The sequence below is a fragment of the Hemicordylus capensis genome, chromosome 5 (assembly GCF_027244095.1).
Source record: "Hemicordylus capensis ecotype Gifberg chromosome 5, rHemCap1.1.pri, whole genome shotgun sequence".
Classification (NCBI taxonomy): Eukaryota; Metazoa; Chordata; class Lepidosauria; order Squamata; family Cordylidae; genus Hemicordylus; species Hemicordylus capensis.
Window position 1 is genome coordinate 193,173,642 of NC_069661.1, and position 18,793 is coordinate 193,192,434.

Sequence of the window (18,793 nt, forward strand, 5' to 3'; positions counted from 1 at the left end):
TGGAACACAGGAACAAGATTCTCACTGATGTGAGTAGCAGCACAACTTTTTATCTTCCCAAATGATTAACTGTACCTTCAAACACTTATACACTGCCATTGCATAGACTCAGGAGCGTCTGGCTCACACATATTACACTCCACTAAATTGTAACTATGACCACGTTAAGTGGTGCAGCGGGGAAATGTTTGACTAACAAGCAGGTGGTTGATGGTTCGAATCCCCACTGCTACTATATCGGGCATCAGTGATATAGGAAGATGCTAAAAGGCATCATTTCATACTGCGTGGGGAGGCAATGGTAAACCCCTCCTGTATTCTACCAAGACAACTATAGGGCTCTGTGTGCACCAGGAGTTGAAATCGACCCAATGGCACACTTTAACACTTCAAACTGTAACTGGGTTGATACTATGAGTAAAATGCATGATGTAGCATCCGAACTGGCTGTTCTGAACACAGTAAATAAAAATGCATGAATTTAAAAATATTTTAAAACTGAATTTATTGGTTTTTATTTCATATTTGGCAATTTTCTAAAATTTACTCATAACCAGGATTTTTTTAAAAGAGAAGAATACACATTGAAATAACACTGCATTTTATGTCCGATATTTCATTCTCACACTAGCGATGACTTCTATAAGCAGGGAGTGGTCCCTCCCAGTTTCCCAGGTTCTCCTCCTAGAGCTACCTGCAATGCAGTCCATGCCAGTGCTAAAGGTCCCTTAAACTTTTGGCAGTGGCTTTTTGGGAAGCTTGGGTGAGTACAAGGGGAGGTGGCAGTGCTTGAAGTTGCTTCTGTGAAGCCTCAGTCACACAAGCCCCTAGTCTGGATGCTAGCCTAGGAATTCTACCCTCCCATTGCAGCTCTCCACACTACGTCACACATGTTGATCCTGAGGGGCACAATGACCTTCAGGAGCATCTTTTTAGGGAGGGGGGAGGAGGGGCCACAGTGGGGAGGAGGGGCAGGAGAGATCTCTTACGTGAGCTTTGTCCCACTTAGGCAAGCCTGGATTCAACCCAATGTCTGAAGTATCAAAATACTTCTTTTCAGAATTTTCGACATTGAAGACCAAATTAAAAACTCATCACAAGTTGAAGCTTATGAGAAACTGACCAAAAGAACAAATCTATGTTTAATATATACCAAATATTATTATAGGTTGATATAAACTTGTAAATATATATTGTAAGATATATAGAATAAAACCTTAAGAGTGATAGCCAGCTTTAAACAGTTCACTTGTGTGATTCTGTAACACCCTACAATGTACTTGATTGTAAGAAAGGGCTAATCTTTACTTCCTCTTCTCTGAAATGAAGTCCTCTGAATAAGCTGACCATGTTTCTCTGATATGTCTCAAGTTTGTGAGACTCCTTCCACATGGCTGTAAGTCAGAGGACTCTATAAGGAGAGGAGAGGAGAGGAGAGCTGGTCTTGTGGTAGCAAACATGACTTGTCCCCATAGCCAAGCAGGGTCTGCCCTGGTTGCATCTGAATGGGAGACTTGATGTGTGAGCACTGCAAGATATTCCCCTCAGGGGATGAAGCCGCTCTGGGAAGAGCATAAGGTTTCAAGTTCCCTCCCTGGCTTCTCCAAGATAGGGCTGAGAGAGATTCCTGCCTGAAACCTTGGAGAAGCCACTGCCAGTCTGTGAAGACAATACTGAGCTAGATAGACCAATGGTCTGACTCAGTATATGGCAGTTTCCTATGTTCCTATGTTAGTAGCCATGTAACCTCTCCACGTTCGCTAGCAGCTTCTACGGGCTTTGGAGTCTCACAGAACCAGCATCTGTGATCCTCTGATTGGCAGGGTGCTGCACAGAATATAAGCCACAGTCTATAAAAAAATAACACCAATTTATTCAGCACTTCATGAAACGACTTGATTAGACAAAACAGGTCCTTGTCCAAGGACTTGCAATCTAAACAATGGGGAGACACAAAGTGAGGAGATAGGAAAGGAAAAAAACGGCATCAAGTAGATAAATTGGGCAAAATGCACTCATAAAAGTCTCTTCACAGCTTAAGTCTCATTACAGTTTGCAAGAAAAACTGAACCAACAATATTTGGCAGTTGAAAGTTCACCCAAATTCTTCCATATTCTTGATAGTTGCTAATATTTTATTTTACCAGGAAAACTAATATCTCTGCTACAGGCAATGGGTAGTACAGAACATTTTGCCAATAGCTGAAGCCAGGGCTTTTCCTCTCTGAGTCCATCATCATATTGAAAAGAAGATGGAATGAGACTTTCTCTACGCCAGGCAAAGTTCTACTGTGATTTAAAGTTATTAAACACTGCTACATACAAAACAAGGATATTGTTTCCCAAACCATATTACTTGAATTTCCAGTATATGTTCATGGAATGCTTAGAACATTAATGATGTAGATGTATTCCAATTGATTCTCAGTAATGATAAAATACAAGTTTGTCTGCCAAATTATTCTAATTGTTTCCCGAAAGAATCTCAACAGTGGAAAACATTCATAAGCAGCAAAAGATTGGGGTGGGTGTGGAGAGGAGTTAGTGCAAAGACACACATTCCCAGTTAAATTTCCTCAGCCTACTAGAAGTGTCTCTTAGCAAACATTTTAATAATGGAAAAACAATTGTACAATAATGAAATAAAAATACTCATACAACAACTATACACATATTAAATTATAATGATGCAACTTGAAAAAGCAGACTTAAAGAAGTTACACACAATTGCAAAGGACCCAAAAAGCTACTTGAGGCACACCCAAACGTTATCACACGCTAGTTTTACTTTAGACTTTCTAACAAAGAATGTATTAATATGAAATTGATCACATTGGATCAAGTGCTGTAGTAACTACAGGTAGCCCTCTTTATCCATGGTCCCGGCACCCGCGGTTTCACATTTTTTGCGGTTCTGTCATAGGGACCCAGTTTCTTCATTCACAGGGTGAAAATAGGATTATTTTTGCCTATCATTCTCAAGTGGCCAGAAATGACTTCTGATGTCATTCCTGCTGCCATTTTGTTGTGCTGAGCCATTTTGTGGCTCTTTTCTGCAACAAAAGAAACACCCTCAAAAAAAGAACAAAAATCTGAGGATTTGGAAATTTTAGGGGCATACCTGGAGAGCTGAAGAGCAAGGTACTGTGCTTATTTCTGCTGCCCCTGCATTTTGTTGTGATTTTCAGCACACTTCAGTGTGCTTAAGAGCCTAACCCTATAATCCCCATAGGGTTAAGCTCTCCTTATTAGCAGTTTTGTTATCAATGGAAATAGGTGGGAACAGAACCCCCATGAATAAAGAGGGCCTCCAATATTCCAGACTGGAATATCTGGTTTGTCATTCTATTAATATAATGGGATGCTTCTTACCCTGGCCATGGGCGGTTCCCGGACTGAATGAAGGCGGATGTAGCTCTTTGGTTGGAGTAAGATAGCCTTCTTTCCCCGGACGCTGGCTCATCTTTCCTGGAGTCAGAGCATGAGATTCATCATTGTTTGTTATCACAGCTGGAAAACAAAGAGGAGTTGCCTCAGCATAGAAGCTTACGCTTTCAAAAATAAAAGCTAGGACAAGCCCCCACCCCCTTCAGGCTCAGCCAATGCAACTGTTGACCAGGGATATGTCGATCACGCATACAAGGCATGTACTGTATGCTTTATGCATGAGCTCAGTTCCTCATTTTTCTCTTATAGACAAGGGAAACTTCTGTAGGACAGAGAGACTTATTCCATTCAAAATGCACCATGTACGCCTTCCCCTCAAAGCATTCCATGGGTAAGGAGCTGCAAGTCTCTTCCAGTGCCAATAAGATAACATGGGAGCCACTGCAGCTCCATCACCTTCTGATAATACCAGAAGACCTAGGCCAGGTGGCAAGAGCCCAAATTGCGGCTACTTCCAGCCCTGTCCCAATTCCAAGGAATTCCAAAACAAGGTTGGCATGGAAAGCAGACATGTCGTAGGGGCTTCCCACATGGCCTGGTATCTTGCAACATTAGCAGCACAGAATAGGCATGGGCTGCCCTGGTTTACATTCCGCCAAGGCAGGCCTGCACAACTTAAGGTCCAGAGGCTGAATTCGGCCTGCATGGACTTTTTTTTGGCTAGCCCACATGCAGAACTATCCTATAATACAAGGGGCAGTCTATACGCACAGGTGTTCCCTGTATATATTTGAGCCCCAAATGAAAAAAGGGGGGGAGATTAAACTAGGGGTTTTGTAGGTACAAGTATCATGTAACGACTAGGTTTGCCTCGTTCCAGTTGTTATATTTTGCTTTTGGGATAGATGTAGGGCATTAGCCCGACTTGGTTAAGCAATAAGTGATTTTTTATAGCCAGTGTGGTGCAGTGGTTCAAATGTTGGACTGGGGCCAGGGATAACCGAATTAAAATCTCCATTCAGTCATGAAACTCACTGGGTGACTCTGGGCCAGTCACTTATCTCTCAGCCTAACCTATCTTAAGGGGTTGTTGTGGGGATAAACATAACCATGTATGTCGCTCTGGGAGGAAGAACAGGATATAAATGTAAAAATAAATATCCTGAAGCAACAGCAAGAGAGCCTTGAAGAGCTCTTCGTCTGCCCCACTGAGAGAATGAGCAGCAGTGGCTCAATGCAATTGGCTGCTTGAATCCAGACATCCTCTGCTCCTGGGCCAGAACCTACTGACACCGGCAGTCTTTCCCCTTGCCCTTCCCCCGATGCCAGAACGCTACCCCCCACACTTGCATTAATATTTTTAGTAATAAATGTTGATGTAACAATTAGTGTGCTGAAATCTGACTCTGACCCATGCACACCCAGCAATAGCTGGTTTCAGCCCACTGGGGAAATAGAGTTTTGCTACCCCTGTGCTAAGGTGATGTCAGAAAAGTAATTTAGTTCTTCATATAATTCCAAATCTGCAAACGTCTCTGAAGTTTAAACCAGGCAAACGAACTGTATCTCAGAAATTTCTTAGCACAGCATTGTAAAGCCCTGCTAATAGCCCAAATAACATTTTCTATTACCTTCAGGTCAGAACTTGCCAGTGTTGAATTTTGACAGTTTAAAGGACTTTGTACCTACCACAACTAAAGAGGACAGCAATGTGCACATTCAATAGTCTGCTTTCTCCCTAGAACCTTTTGATTAACAGTCCAATACTAGAATCTTCTAGCATTTAGATCCAGAACAAAAATGATATAGAATTTTACTGAAAGTAAAACAGACAAAAAGCATTACATTGTTCTGATGGAACACTACTTCACTACCAGTTATTTCAGTGGCTGACTTTCCTACTTCTCATCTTTCACACTGTCACAGTGCCCTCTAGAGACTCTGATATGGAACTGCAAGTTCTCTCTTGTTCAACATTATTATTTATCAATAATATTAAACACTACTTTTCAACAAAACAGTATCAAAACTGTTTACAGAACAAAAATAAAAATTACCTTATTCTGTGCTTCATAAACACCACAACCTCAATCATAGAAAATACCATCATTCCTCCAAAGACACCCTATACAGATCGCAGCTTCCATACAGGGAAGAAAAAGGTAGTTGAGACTTCGGATAATATAATTTTAATGTTGGAAGGGACCTAGGAGGTCTTCTATAAGGATGTGCATGAACCACGATTCAAACACAGATTGGGAGCAGGGCCTGGGAGCTTTAAGAAAGCAAGCAGGTCTTTACCTGCTCTCCACTGCCCCATTCAGCTTCCTGCTGGGGCAGCGCATGTCCCGACAAGATGGTGTTGCTGACCACACAAATGGTGCCCGCGCATGTGCAGACACCATGTGCGTGCTGGTGCCATGCCGGGATTCTTGGGACACATGCCACCCCAGGAGGAAGCTGCATGGGGCAGAAAGCAGGTAAAAACCTGCTCTCCTCTTTCTTAAAACTCCTGGGCTCCACTCCCAAATTGTGCTTAAACCACAGTTCGTTTACATCCCTAGTCTTCTAGTCCAATCCCCAACCCCCTGCTCAGTGTAGGAACTACTACAGCTTATCTTTAAAGCTCTCAACTACCTACTAAGATGAAAAGCAGTCTCCGAATACCAACATTTGTACAAGTGCCAGCCTTTAGCACTGGTCTAGAACTATGGTTCTCCCTTCTTTCTTCTATGGGTGCTAAGACAGGGGGCAGCCGTTATGAAAGGGACTAGGAAGAAAGTAAGACAGATCTGTATCCCTACCTGAATTCCTTTTATCAATCAGCTTCAGCTCAATAAAGTAGAAGTGAAAGAAACATAAAGAATTGCTTTGCTAGTTAAAACCAAGATCTGTAAAAGCCCACCTTTTCTTTCCAGCCAGAGAGATGCCTCTAGAAGCTCAAACACAAGGTGTGGAAGTTGATGACTGTTCACTAATATTTGTCTGGTATTCAAAATGGTGTACTCCCTCTGAAGATGCAGAATCTGTAAGCTAATGTCTCATGGAGACTCTGCTCCATGAATTTGTCTAATCCTTTTTAAAGCATGTAACAGAAAGATAAGCAAGTGCAGCTGAACTGCCTCTCCTGATAACATGGAGTTGGTGGGGGGAAGGGGGAATGAAGTGACAGTAATGCATTAATGCTTTCCTGCTCTTGCACTGCTCCACTGTCTGCCACTTGCAGGTGTGGGGAACTACTAGTGCAATAATGCTGCACCACAGTTTTCTTCAGCTACACATTAACAGGGAAATGCAAGTTTGAAAGCCACACATCTCCCTGCATCATATAGCCGACTTTCTAGGCAATCAATTCCCAAACTATTTAGCCTCTCCTTGCAGGAAGATACTACAAACCCTTGGTAGCTTTAGTTACCTCTTTCTAATCTAGCAAGCCTCTCTTTACATTCAGTAAACAGAACAAGGTTTCAAATATGATTAGACCACAAATCTGTGTTATACTTGCTGTTCTGTGCTGAAGGGAGAGACAAAAACGGAAAAATTCTGAAATAAGCTAAAAATGTGTTTTTTCAGTCCTGCTTTTTAACTCAGTGTAGAAAGAATACATTCTTTCCCCAGTTGTCTCAACATGAGACTGCCAATATCACTCCAGGAAACTTAGTGTTAGTGCATGCAAATAGCACGTTTGGTAAAAACGTGTTGCAGGAGAGGACACAGCATCACATTATATTTAGAGAAAGGCCATAGCTCAGATCCAATCTCCAGTATCTCCAGGTAGGGCTGGAAAAGACCCATATGAAACCCTGGAGAACTGCTGCCAGTCAGCAGAGACCATATTTAACTAAATGGACCAATGGTCTGACAAAGTGTGCACATGCTGGGGCACTAGCCGAGAACAAAACCCCGCAAATACTGAGGTTTTCTTGTACTACATTATTAGTGAAATATTTAGAACTTGAACACAGTAAGTTTTACAGGCTCTAGCTGGGAAGTAAAAAGCTAATTTAGATGTGCCCAAGAATTGGGCACATCTAGTATGATTTACATTTTTTCCTTTAGACTGCAGAACGTATTTTTTCATATCAAAACTGCTTTGGGAAATTCCATCAGTTTCACAAGTGTTTTGCCATGTGGTGTGCAGTAGCGTTGACATTTAAGAAGCAAAAGCTCAAACATACCTCTTTGGGCACATTGAACTAGTTATGTGGCTGTTTGGTTCTTGGAGCCTACAGATGATACCTTAAGACAAAATTACCAATACTAATGTATAACCTTGCTAACTATAGTTAACATGTTTCAGTTAGGTAGAGAGAAGAACATTCAGCACAATAGTTAGTGTCGGCTATCAGAGAACACTTTAACAGTCTCTTAACAGTGCAGTCTTCCCACAGGAGTAGCTGAACATCACTCATTTATAGTACCAAGAAAGAAAAAATGAGAGCTGTCAGCATCTTCCCATTACTCCCAATATCTTTTTATTTTGACTATAGCATTCTCTAAACTAGACCACCACACTAAAAACTTTTGGTTTATAGCCATTTCAGATTGGAGCATTGGTTACTCACCATGAAGGCTTCTTCTGGTTGCTGCGGTCAAGGCCACCTCTACAGGTTATCCTCGTCACGTGCTCCAAAGGCAGGACTTATTATAATTAGCCAAAAGGAAAGACCCGGGCTGAGGAGGATGATCCCACCCAGTTCTTACAAGCCTAGTAGAAATGCAGCAGAAGAGTAATACAACCAGAAAAACACAAACAGTGAGAAGACAGATCCTTGGTGTACAAGGTTGCAGGTGGCGGCAGTATGCCACGCTGAGAAGGGTCTCCCCCAGACGCAGTCCAGAACAGAACAGGTGGGTCGAGATGGCCTTGACTGCAGCAACCAGAAAAAGCCTTCACGGTGAGTAACCAATGCTCCATTCTCAGTTACTGGGGTCAAGGCCATCTCTATGGGACATACCAAAGCTGTATGTCTCGCGGGAGGGACTGGACTAGATTAATCCTGGGGGAGAATGCTCTGAAGGAAACTTGGGCAAAATGCTGCCTGGGCAGAGGCAAAGGTGTCCAGCTTGTAGTACTGTGTGAATGTCGATGGATTTTTCTAAGTTGCAGCCTTGCATATTTCACGCAGAGGAGCATTAGTAGAGAACATGGCGGATGCTGCCGCTGCTCGAGTGGAATGAGCTGTGATCCTGGCTGGGGGTCGCAGTTGCTAGGATTCATATGCCAAAACGATGCAAGCTCTAATCCATCTAGCAATATTAGCCGAGGTGACCGCCCCACCCATGGAGACCGGTAGGTAGGAAACAAACATAGACTCAGACTTCCTGAAAGAAGCAGTACTCTTTATATATGTTCTAAGGCAACGTTGGATGTCCAGCTTATGCCACAGCTTTTCTTGGGCATGTACGGGGCGTGGACAAAAGGTGGGCAGGAACACGTCCTGGGAGAGATGGAATTGCGACAGGACCTTAGGTCTGAAGATGGGATCCGGGATAAGGTGCACGGAGTCCTCCAAAAACACACAGAATGACTTGTGAACATACAGTGCCTGTAGATCCAACACCCGTCTGGTGGTCGTGACAGCTACCAAGAAGGCTAGCTTGAAGGAAAGCATTTTAAGACATATAGATTTGATAAGTTTGAACAGAGTCCGTTGCAGAGCTCTAAGAACAGTGTGTAACTCCCAGGAGGGAAAACGGTGAGAGGTTGGTGGCAATAGTAGCGTCGCTCCACGGAGGAGACACTTAAGGAGGAGATGGACGAGTATAGACCTACGAGAGTAGCCAGCAATCAAACTGACTAGCAACACTACTTGTCTCTTCAAAGTGTTGGGTTTGAGCCCCTTATCCAGGCCCTCCTGGAAGAACTGTAGAAGGTGGGTCATAGAGGTTGTACCCCTCTTGATGTGATGGCGAGCGGACCAGCGCAGGAATGCCCTCCACGTGCAATGGTATATTCTGTTAGTGGAGTCTCGGCAGGAGGCTAGAATAGTATTGGTGACCTTATGAGGGAGACCTTCCTCAATTAGGATCCTCCGCTCAGTCTCCACGCAGCTAGCTGAAACCAACCAGGATCTGGGTGGTTTACTGGTCCCTGCAATAGGAGGTCCGGGGATACCGGGGGGTGCCAAGTTTCCACGATACTGAGATAGAGCAGCTGGGCAAACCAGTGGCAATGAGACCAGTGAGGCGCCACCAGTATCACTTCGACCCTCAAGTTCCTGATGCGTCTGAGGAGGCGCACTAGAAGAGGAACAGGCGGAAACACATAAAGGACTCCCGGAGGCCAAGTTGCGGAGAGGGCATTGGTGTCCTCTGCGGTCGTGCATGGAAACCTCGAGATGAACCTCGGGAGCTTTGTGTTGAGAGAAACCTCGAGATGAACCTCAGGAGCTTTGTGTTGAGAGGGGCTGCAAAGAGGTCGACCTCCGGAGTCTCTCACCTGCATGCCAACTGACTGAAAACGCGGGGGTGTAGATACCACTCGCCCGGGAGTAGGTCCTTTCAACTGAGCCAGTCTGCCAGAGAATTGAGGTCATCCTTGACATGATACGCTGTTATGGAGAGAAGGTGTTCCTCCACCCACGTGAGTAAAAGAGGGTCGTCTCCTGGTGTAGTGACCTGGATCGGGTGCCGCCCCGCCTATTCACATGGACTTTTGCCGTTGTATTGTCTGTCTTCACGAGGACATCCTTTCCCTGAACTATGTCCTGGAAGCTGATGTGAGCTAAGTGAATGGCCCTCAGCTCCATCCAGTTGATGGAATGCCTCCACTCTTAAGGAGACCATCGACCCTGCGCAACGTGCTGGAGGCAGTGGGTTCCCCATCCCCTGGTGCTGACATCCGTGGTTACTATCAGGCATGGATAGTCCGTGTATCACTTGACATTCAGGATGTTCTGGGGCACTAAACACCAGCAGAGGGAGTGTCGCACCGGTGAAGGGAAGATCATCATAACTGGCTTCTTTAGAGAGATGGCCATTTGGTGAGGCAGGAGGAACCACTGGAGAGTTCGAAGATGGAACTGGGCCCATGGGACTGAGTCGAGGGTGGCCAACATGAGACCCAAGATCCTCGTGAGAGACATCAAGGGCACTCCATGAGAGCTCAGTGCCTGTCAGATTTCTGAAGTCAGGAGTAGAAATCTGTCATGTGGGAGGAATAAACAGTCTTGCTGAGTGTCGATAACCACTCCCAGATGACGTAGGCGATTTACGGACACTAGTTGGCTTTTTTGAACGTTGATAACAAAGCCGTGGTGTTGTAGAGTGAGTAGGGTAGACTGCAGATCGGAGTGAGCTAGATCTTCGGAGTGAGATTGCAGAAGGAAGTCGTCTAAGTACGCAAATGCCCTGATCCCCTGCAGGCGGAGGGACACTAGCAGAGGGGCCAGTACCTTTGTGAATATCCTGGGGGCTGAGAAGAGCCCAAATGGCAGGGCGGTGTATTGATAATCGACCCCTGCATATTTGAATCGCAGGAGGGATCTGCTGTCTTGGTGGATCGGAATATGAAGGTACGCCTCATTCAAGTCCACTGATGAAAGAACATAGGAACATAGGAAACTGCCATATACTGAGTCAGACCATTGGTCTATCTAGCTCAGTATTGTCTTCACAGACTGGCAGCGGCTTCTCCAAGGTTGCAGGCAGGAATCTCTCTCAGCCCTATCTTGGAGAAACCAGGGAGGGAACTTGAAACCTTCTGCTCTTCCCAGAGCGGCTTCATCCCCTGAGGGGAATATCTTACAGTGCTCACACATCAAGTCTCCCATTCATATGCAACCAGGGCAGACCCTGCTTAGCTATGGGGACAAGTCATGCTTGCTACCACAAGACCAGCTCTCCTCTCCGTGAGACCAGCTCTCCTCTCCGTTGACCAGGGATTCCGTGATGGCTCTGAGTGCTTCCATCTGAAGTCTGCTGTACCGTACCCACTTGTTTAAAATTTTTAGGTCCAGCACTGCTCGGAAGGAGCCACCCCGCTTTGGTACTGTGAACAGAAAAGAGTAAACGCCCCTCCCCACCTGGTCCTGAGGAACCCACCCTACCACTTGGATATCCACGAGGTGTTGAATGGCGTGGGTCAGGTTTGAGTGCTTGGTAGAAGAGTTTGAGCACAGGGTTGGAAGGAATCTGGGGGGGGAGGGCCGTTCAACTCTATTCTGCAGCTGTGTTCGATCAGAATGAGGACCCATTTGTCTGTCATGGACTGCTCCCAGGCATGTAGAAAGAAGGAAAGGCGGCTTCCCAGGAGCGCCTGACCCGAGTCACGACTGTTGCTTGGTTTGTTTTGCCTGAGAGGAAGGCTGTCTGTTTCCTGAATTCCTGGAGGAGAAACGCTGCCGGTTCCAGGTACCTGGCTGAGGCTTGAAGTCCCGATCCCAGGGCTTGAAAGAGGAACAAAAGGGCCGAAAGGACTGGAAAGACTGTCTAAATGCTGGCTTGTCCTGTTTGCGGGGTGCAGAGGGCATAGTCTTCCGCTTGTCGCTGGATCCAACAAGGACCTCCTGGAGGGCAGCCTCCCCGAAAAGCTTTTTGTCACAGTAGGGGACCGCCGATAGGTTAGCTCCTGAGGTGGCATCAGCTTGCCCGCTCTTTAGCCATAAGTGCCTCCTTCCTACGACCGATGCGGCAGAAGCCCTTGAAGAGAATCTTATGGCATTGAGTGTGGCATCTGCCACAAAAGCCTGGGCCTTCTGCAGCTTGACCAACTGCTGTCTGAGGCGGATAGGATCCGTCTGGGTGTCTGCAAGGAGGTCATCGATCCAGAGGGGACTGGCCCTGGCCGCCACAGAGGTGGCTGCCAAAGCTCTAGTAGCAAAGGAGGAGTTGTCATGTATGTGCTTCAGAGCCATTTCTGCTTTCTTGTCAGACGGATCCTTGAGGGATGCTTCGCCGTCCCGAGGTAGTAGGGAATTTGACACCAGTTGGGCCACTGGCACATCTGTATTTGAAGTCTCCAGAAGAGATGCTGGTTCCTGTTGAAGAGTATAGAAACGCGTCGCCGCTGCCATGGACTTACGGACCAAGGTTGGTAAAGCCCACTCTTCCCTAATGCTCTCAATGAAGCAGTCAGGTAAGGAAAGAAGCATGTCTTTTGGCTTTGCCCTGGGAAAAACTAGATCACCCTTAGGGGAAGGAGTAGAGTCAGGTAGTAGCTTGGATTGAAGGCCTATAGTTGTAAGGATCTTTGTCATTAAAGGATTGAAGTCCTTTGATACAAACAAGCGTTGAGAAACATTAGACAGTTCAGGCCCTTCACCCCCTGACCATTCACCCTCCTCCTTATCTCTAGGGGTGGTAGGCATCTGTGCCTCCTCCCCTGACTCCATCTGGACCTTCTCCATAGCATAGTCTCTACCAGAGGTCATAGGCCTAGCATACTGTAATGGAAAAGCGGGTTTGCGCTTTAAGGGGTCTGGATCCCCAGAGTCCTGATTGGCTAGTTGAGAGGAATGAACCCTGGTGGCCTGAGGGGATGAGGACTTAGATTTTTTGGAGGAAGCTAGAGTGCTTCTTTTTCTTTTTTGGGTGATGGAGAGGGGGGGCTAGATTCAGAAGAATCCTCAGATGAGGAAGAGTTCCTTTTTCTCTTTTTAGACCGCTTTTTGGGGTTCATCTGTTAAAAGGTGTCCACCATTGTGTTTTTGAGCCATGCCTGCCATTCTGGAGGCATAGAGACAGGCAAGGCAGTAAACGGCAGTCCCGAGGTCGAGGTACCCCCCCCCACACACACACACTTGGGCAGAGCTCACCATGTTCTGAGGAGTCAGTGCTGTAGGGGCCTCCGCAGGAACAATCGCAGTTTTGGCAGGCTTTTCGGCACGAGTGCCATCTTGGATAGCTGGGGAAGGCGCAGCTTCCATGGAAGCCTCTAATAACACTCTGCCGCTGCAGTAGCGTTTGGGCCATTGGGCGCCTGGCTGCCAAGTTACTGTGTAGAACCCGGGGGAAGAAGGGCTCCGCTGTCTCACCCAGGTCGGAGGAGGCTTGTTTTGCTGCTGCTGAGCATGCTCCAGTGCCCAAGGGCAGGAGGTGCGCCGCAGTTGAAGCCGGCTCCCTTTTGGACGACTGTCCAGTAGCCCAAGGGGCGGAGGAGGAAGAGATGAACCAGGCGCTCTGGTGCCTCTTGGAAAGTCCTTTCCAGGCTTCCCTGCAGGACTGCAGATATTCAAACGCGTTCCTGGTAGCTCTATACAGGGGGGACAAGGGCGGGGAGAGAAGCGGGGAAGCAAAGCGGAGGAAAAACAATCTTTTTACCCCCCAGGAAAGGAGAGCAGAGAAGCAAGGGAACACTAGGCACAAGAATAGCTGAGAATTAAGGAAAGGTTGTGGAAGAAAATGCTGGACAACAGAGAGAGACAAAAAGCCTGCCTGGAGCTACGCAAGACTGGGCGGGGTCATCCTTCTCAGCCTGGGTCTTTCCTTTTGGCTAATTATAATAAGTCCTGCCCTTGGAGCACATGACAAGGATAACCCGTAGAGATGGCCTTGACCCCAGCAACCAAGAACAAATTGTTCACAAATGTAAGGAATAACCGTGTGTGTGTGTGTTGTTGTTGCATATAGACACAAGCTAGCTGCACCTCTAGGTCAAGGCTTGCTTTTTGAAAAGGCTAGTCCCATAAGGAGAGGAGAAAAAATTAGCAAGCAGTTACTCCATGCAACCAAATTTAATAATCTTGGATTTTAAAGGCACCGCTTCCTGAATTAACTTGAAAAGCGTCTGCTGAAAACATTACTGAAATATGTTGCTACCCCCACCTCTACCTCCGGAGGAAAACCACTACTTGTTCCCTTATGTTGCTCTACAGGCAAAAACTAGATTTCTAGCATTGTCACAAGCTTCATGCATCACTTTCATAATCTGTGACAGTAAGATTTTTAATTTTGCATTTGAACTAAAAAATAGTTTTGAAAACAAATACATTGTCTTGGTTTTAGATATTATTTATTTATTATTAATTTGCTTGTTTGTTTTCATACCGCCCGACTCCGAAGGCTCTAGGCGATTCACAAAAACACACAAGGAAAAAAACCCCACAAACTATGAAATACAGCAATTTAAACATTTAAAACATTCAGAGAGCCTGGCTTAAAAAATGTGTCTTAAGGGCTCTTTTGAAGGCTGGCAAAGATGTTAAACCACAAATGTCTATAGGGAGTTCATTCCATAGCTCAGGAGCGACTACGGAGAAGGCCCACTCCTGAGTCACCACCAGACGAGCCGGACCTCTCTCAATGATCTCAATGTATGGTGGATATCATGCAGAAGGTTGCACTCTCCTAGGTAACCCGGTCCTAAGCCATTCAAGGCTTTAAAGATAATCACCAGCACTTTGTATTTTGCCCGGAAACCTATTGATAGCCAATGCAACTGCTGTAAAACAGGCATAATATGGTCTCTCCAAGACACCCCAGGGACCAATCTAGTCACTGCATTTGAACCAACTGAAGTTTCCAAACTACATACAAAAGGCTGCTCTACACAGAACGCATTGCAGTAGTCAAGCCTATAGGTTACCAGAGAGTGTACCACAGTTCTGAGATCACTATCTTCAAGGAACAGACACAGCTGTTGTATCAACTGAAGTTGACAGAAAGTGCTCCTAGCCATAGCTTCAACCTGAGAAACCAGAATGAGGCCTGGGCCCAGAAGCACTCCCAAGCTACATACCTGTTCCTGCAGGATGTGTGCAACCCCATCCAGAAGAGGAATATCTATCATGATCCTCGAAGTATGACCCCTTACCATGACCACCTCCATTTTGCTTGGATTCAGTTTCAATTTATTCTTCCTCATCCTGTCCATTACTGCCTGTAGCAAGGCATTTAGTGGGGTTATGCCATTTCCTGATGACAATGTCATGAAGAAATCGATTTGGGTGTCATCAGCATATTGATAACACCCAGCTCCAAATCTCCTGATGATCTCACCCAGCAGTTTCATGTAGATGTTGAAAAGCATCAGAGATAGAATGGAGCCCTGAGGGACACCATGCAATAGCTTGTTTCAGAGAACAACTATCTCCGAGCGACACCATCTGGAATCTACTTGAGAGATAGGAACAGAGCCACTGCAAAGCAGTGCCACCTATTCCCAAATCCCCCAGACAATCCAGAAAGATACCATGGTTGATAGTATCGAAAGCCACAGAAAGGTCCAAAATATGCACATACGTTTCACAGCAGGTACCATTTTAGAAGTGGCTTTCCTTCCTTTGTGATGGGAGGACTATTTCCTTTTAGGGGACTGACACCCACTGATTTTTAAGTATTTATACCTCAACTGCTTAGTATCTAAAAAGGTCTTCCTGATTAACTGATCTAAAGATTTTTAATCTAGCTGATTTAATTGCCTAAATATTACAGCTCTACATTAACGTCAAGGTGCAATTGACACTAATGGTTGATACGACACACAAGTCAACACCAGTGTTCCCTATCAGCTGGCACAGCTGCACGTTGAAGCATGTTCTAGTGGTGTTGCACAACTACTTAAAGCAGTGCACCTGCACTTGCCATTTCCATTGTTTCCAGTGTAAGTGTGTGCACGCGCTGTTTTAAGTAGTTGCACAACTGTGCTGCTGTGCAACACCACCAACCTTGCCTTTTATGTGTGCAAGAGCTCCAGCCAAATGGGAATGCAGGCATTGCCATGCTCCTCATGTCAGCCATCATTGCTCAGTTAACCCCTGCTAACTGAGCAAGGAGACACCTTTGAAAGTGGTGATTCTCTTATATTTAGCGGGGAAGAGCAACTGGCCCTATCCAGCCATATCACAGCATCCCTCCAGTGGCTGTTGCCGGTGTCTGCCTTATGTTTATTTTTAGACAGTTAGCCCTTTGGGGACAGGGGGCCATCTTATTTAGGTATTTATTTTTCTACGTAAACCGCTTTGAGAACTTTGGTTGAAGAGCGGTATATAAATATTCATAATAGTAATAATAAATATTCATAGTATCATTCAGAACCCAGCATACCACTTATAATAGATTCGGACCTGGCTTTGTAGCAGAAACAGTCTTCAGAATGAAAGCTTAGAGTGAATATAAAGTATGTAGAACACACAGTGGCTAGTTGTACCAATTCTCAACAAAAACTAGTTTTCCAGCATTCAAAAAGGTAACACAACCTCCCTAAAACAACCAAGACCACTGCCTCATCATTTATGTGTTCCTGGAGAAAGTACTGGTTTTTTAAATTACACACAGAGCCATGTTTTCTCAGCTATTTCTTCCTGTTACTTTAGATTATGGAATTTATTTCCAAATGTTCAATATTTTCTAGTGTCAGTCTGTGATGTTAACAAGCCAAGCTCTAGCCTTGCAAGAATGCATCTCATTACATGCTGTAGCAGAAATCATTCACTTACTTGAGGGTCCCTGGCAGTCTTTGATCTCCCCATGATGCTGAGGTGTGGTGCAATCCAGTATGCAGAACAGCAAACAAAAAAAAGGTCCAGGCCAAAAAAGTGGGTGAGTGGGGGAGAAGAAAGGCAAGAACACAGCGGAGGAGGCAGCCACAACAAAAGGAAAGAAAGGAAACAGCACGTTAGTTTGTAACTAAAAATGCAACACACACATCAATCCTGATGACAGAAATTTATAGCTCCAAAAATAGAGGAACTGAAGCAAAACAACAACTTGCACAGGCAAGTGAGAAAAGATCGTTATTAGCTTTCCTACAGTTAGTGAATGGCAAGATTCCTTCCAAAAGCATAAGCATTTTTAATTAATTAATTTATTTATATATCACATATTATGAAGAACCAAACTCCAGTCATTAGCTGGGACACTAAAGTCAGGCATGTTTTTTAAAAACTTCAAGGTTAATATGAAATCTAGTAACAGCAGCATTAATGTTATTGACACACAGGTAAAAATCAAGCACTTTATCTGTCAGCCCAACAGTATAGTGGTTAAGTAAGGGTTGCTATACAAATTATCTACATCAGACAAAGAGGGAAGAATGGAAACTTATAAATTATGGAACAGACTCAGAAGACTACAAAATATTGTAAAATGTACTACAGAATGGATTTAGCAGGAAAAAATATTGAGTAAAATCCACAGTTATCCTTCATGTGGAACAAAAGACCAAGACTTTATTCCAGAGTAAGCACTCCTATTGCAGACCAAGGGCAACTGTGCATGCTACTCATTAGATAAAAGAAATGCTGTGCTTTAGAAATATTATGTAATATATAATATTGTTTTAGTAATCTTTAGTTTGTTATTAAATCATTATTGCCATGCTTTATATTTACATAAACATGTGTAACCCTTGCCCAAACAGTGAGGTCAAACTGACCCAGAGAAGTGGAAAGAAAATTGATAGTTTCATTTCTATCTTCCACAACCCCATACTCCTTGCATTCCTCAATCTGAAGAAGCTGAACTGCCCCGTGATGTTTATGCCCCTCATATTTTTTTTTAAATGACAGAGTACTTTTCTGATAGTATCTATTTTCATTAAAATAAAAATTGCAAGTACTGTGCACCTAGGGTGCCAGGCCTAGAGTCCTCCAAAATGCTGATAAGTGATTTCTGTCTATAGAAGTTTTAGCAGAACCTGTTATTTCCCAATTGTGAGAAAGGAACACACAGAACTTTTCTACGTTCTCTTAAATGTCATTTTTGCATATGTATGAAATTAGCATTACAGAGACTTGTGAGTGGGGAGAAAAGGGGGGAGAGAGAAAAAAATCTACCCAAAGAGAGAAAAAAATCTTTGTATGAACCGTCAAAACTGAGCATTCCCCACCCGCATCATAACTATTAACAGAGTTCATGACAAACAATACTTACCACTTAAGCATTTGGGGTCATTTTGACCCCCTTTTGCTTGCTCACTGGATATTTGCTAAATATTGACAGCCAAATACACAGATCTTAACAGGTGCCCAGAATTACTGGCACTTCTCAATCGCAAAATGCCAGTTTTCTAAATATCTGTAAAAGATTCACACATCTAGGCAAAGAATTGGTGGAGTCTTGTCAAGGCAGAACAAAAAGATTGCCTGTAGCTATCTTACACTGCCAACAACCTTTGAAGGCATCCCAGAAAAAACACAGATAAAAATAAACACTGGTTCGAATTGATTGGACGAGACGGCACAGCAGGTCACATGCATTTTTGTAAAATGCAGGAATTGTGCGATTGAGTAGCATGTGCTTTGCATGCAAATCTTAAAATTTGCCAGTTGTTACACTGTACTCACTCTTGATAATTATTACCCTGTTGTAGTTCCGTCAACCACGGTTTGCAAACATGGTGGTGGTGGTGTTTTTTTAAGTGTGGGGTCAATTGGACCCGAAAACCTTTAGCTAACCATTGCTGCTATTAAGCTATTCAACTCCCACTCTTTGCTCATATATGCAAATATTGTAATATTTGTGT

General features: G+C 44.5%; 1 protein-coding gene across 4 annotated transcripts in view; it reads right to left on the bottom strand.

Moving 5' to 3' along the window:
- Positions 1 to 18,793, bottom strand: part of OSBPL8 (oxysterol binding protein like 8) — a 121,733-nt gene that overhangs the window by 71,756 nt on the left and 31,184 nt on the right. For 2 of the 4 annotated variants that reach the window (XM_053253241.1, XM_053253240.1), the window contains exons 3-4: positions 16,767 to 16,803; positions 3,373 to 3,510 (exon numbers count right to left, since the gene is read on the bottom strand). In XM_053253241.1, coding sequence (XP_053109216.1) covers positions 3,373 to 3,510; positions 16,767 to 16,803 — 175 coding nt within the window. The remainder of the gene's footprint in view (positions 1 to 3,372; positions 3,511 to 16,766; positions 16,804 to 18,793) is intronic. The other 2 variants (XM_053253243.1, XM_053253245.1) reach the window with 1 other exon arrangement.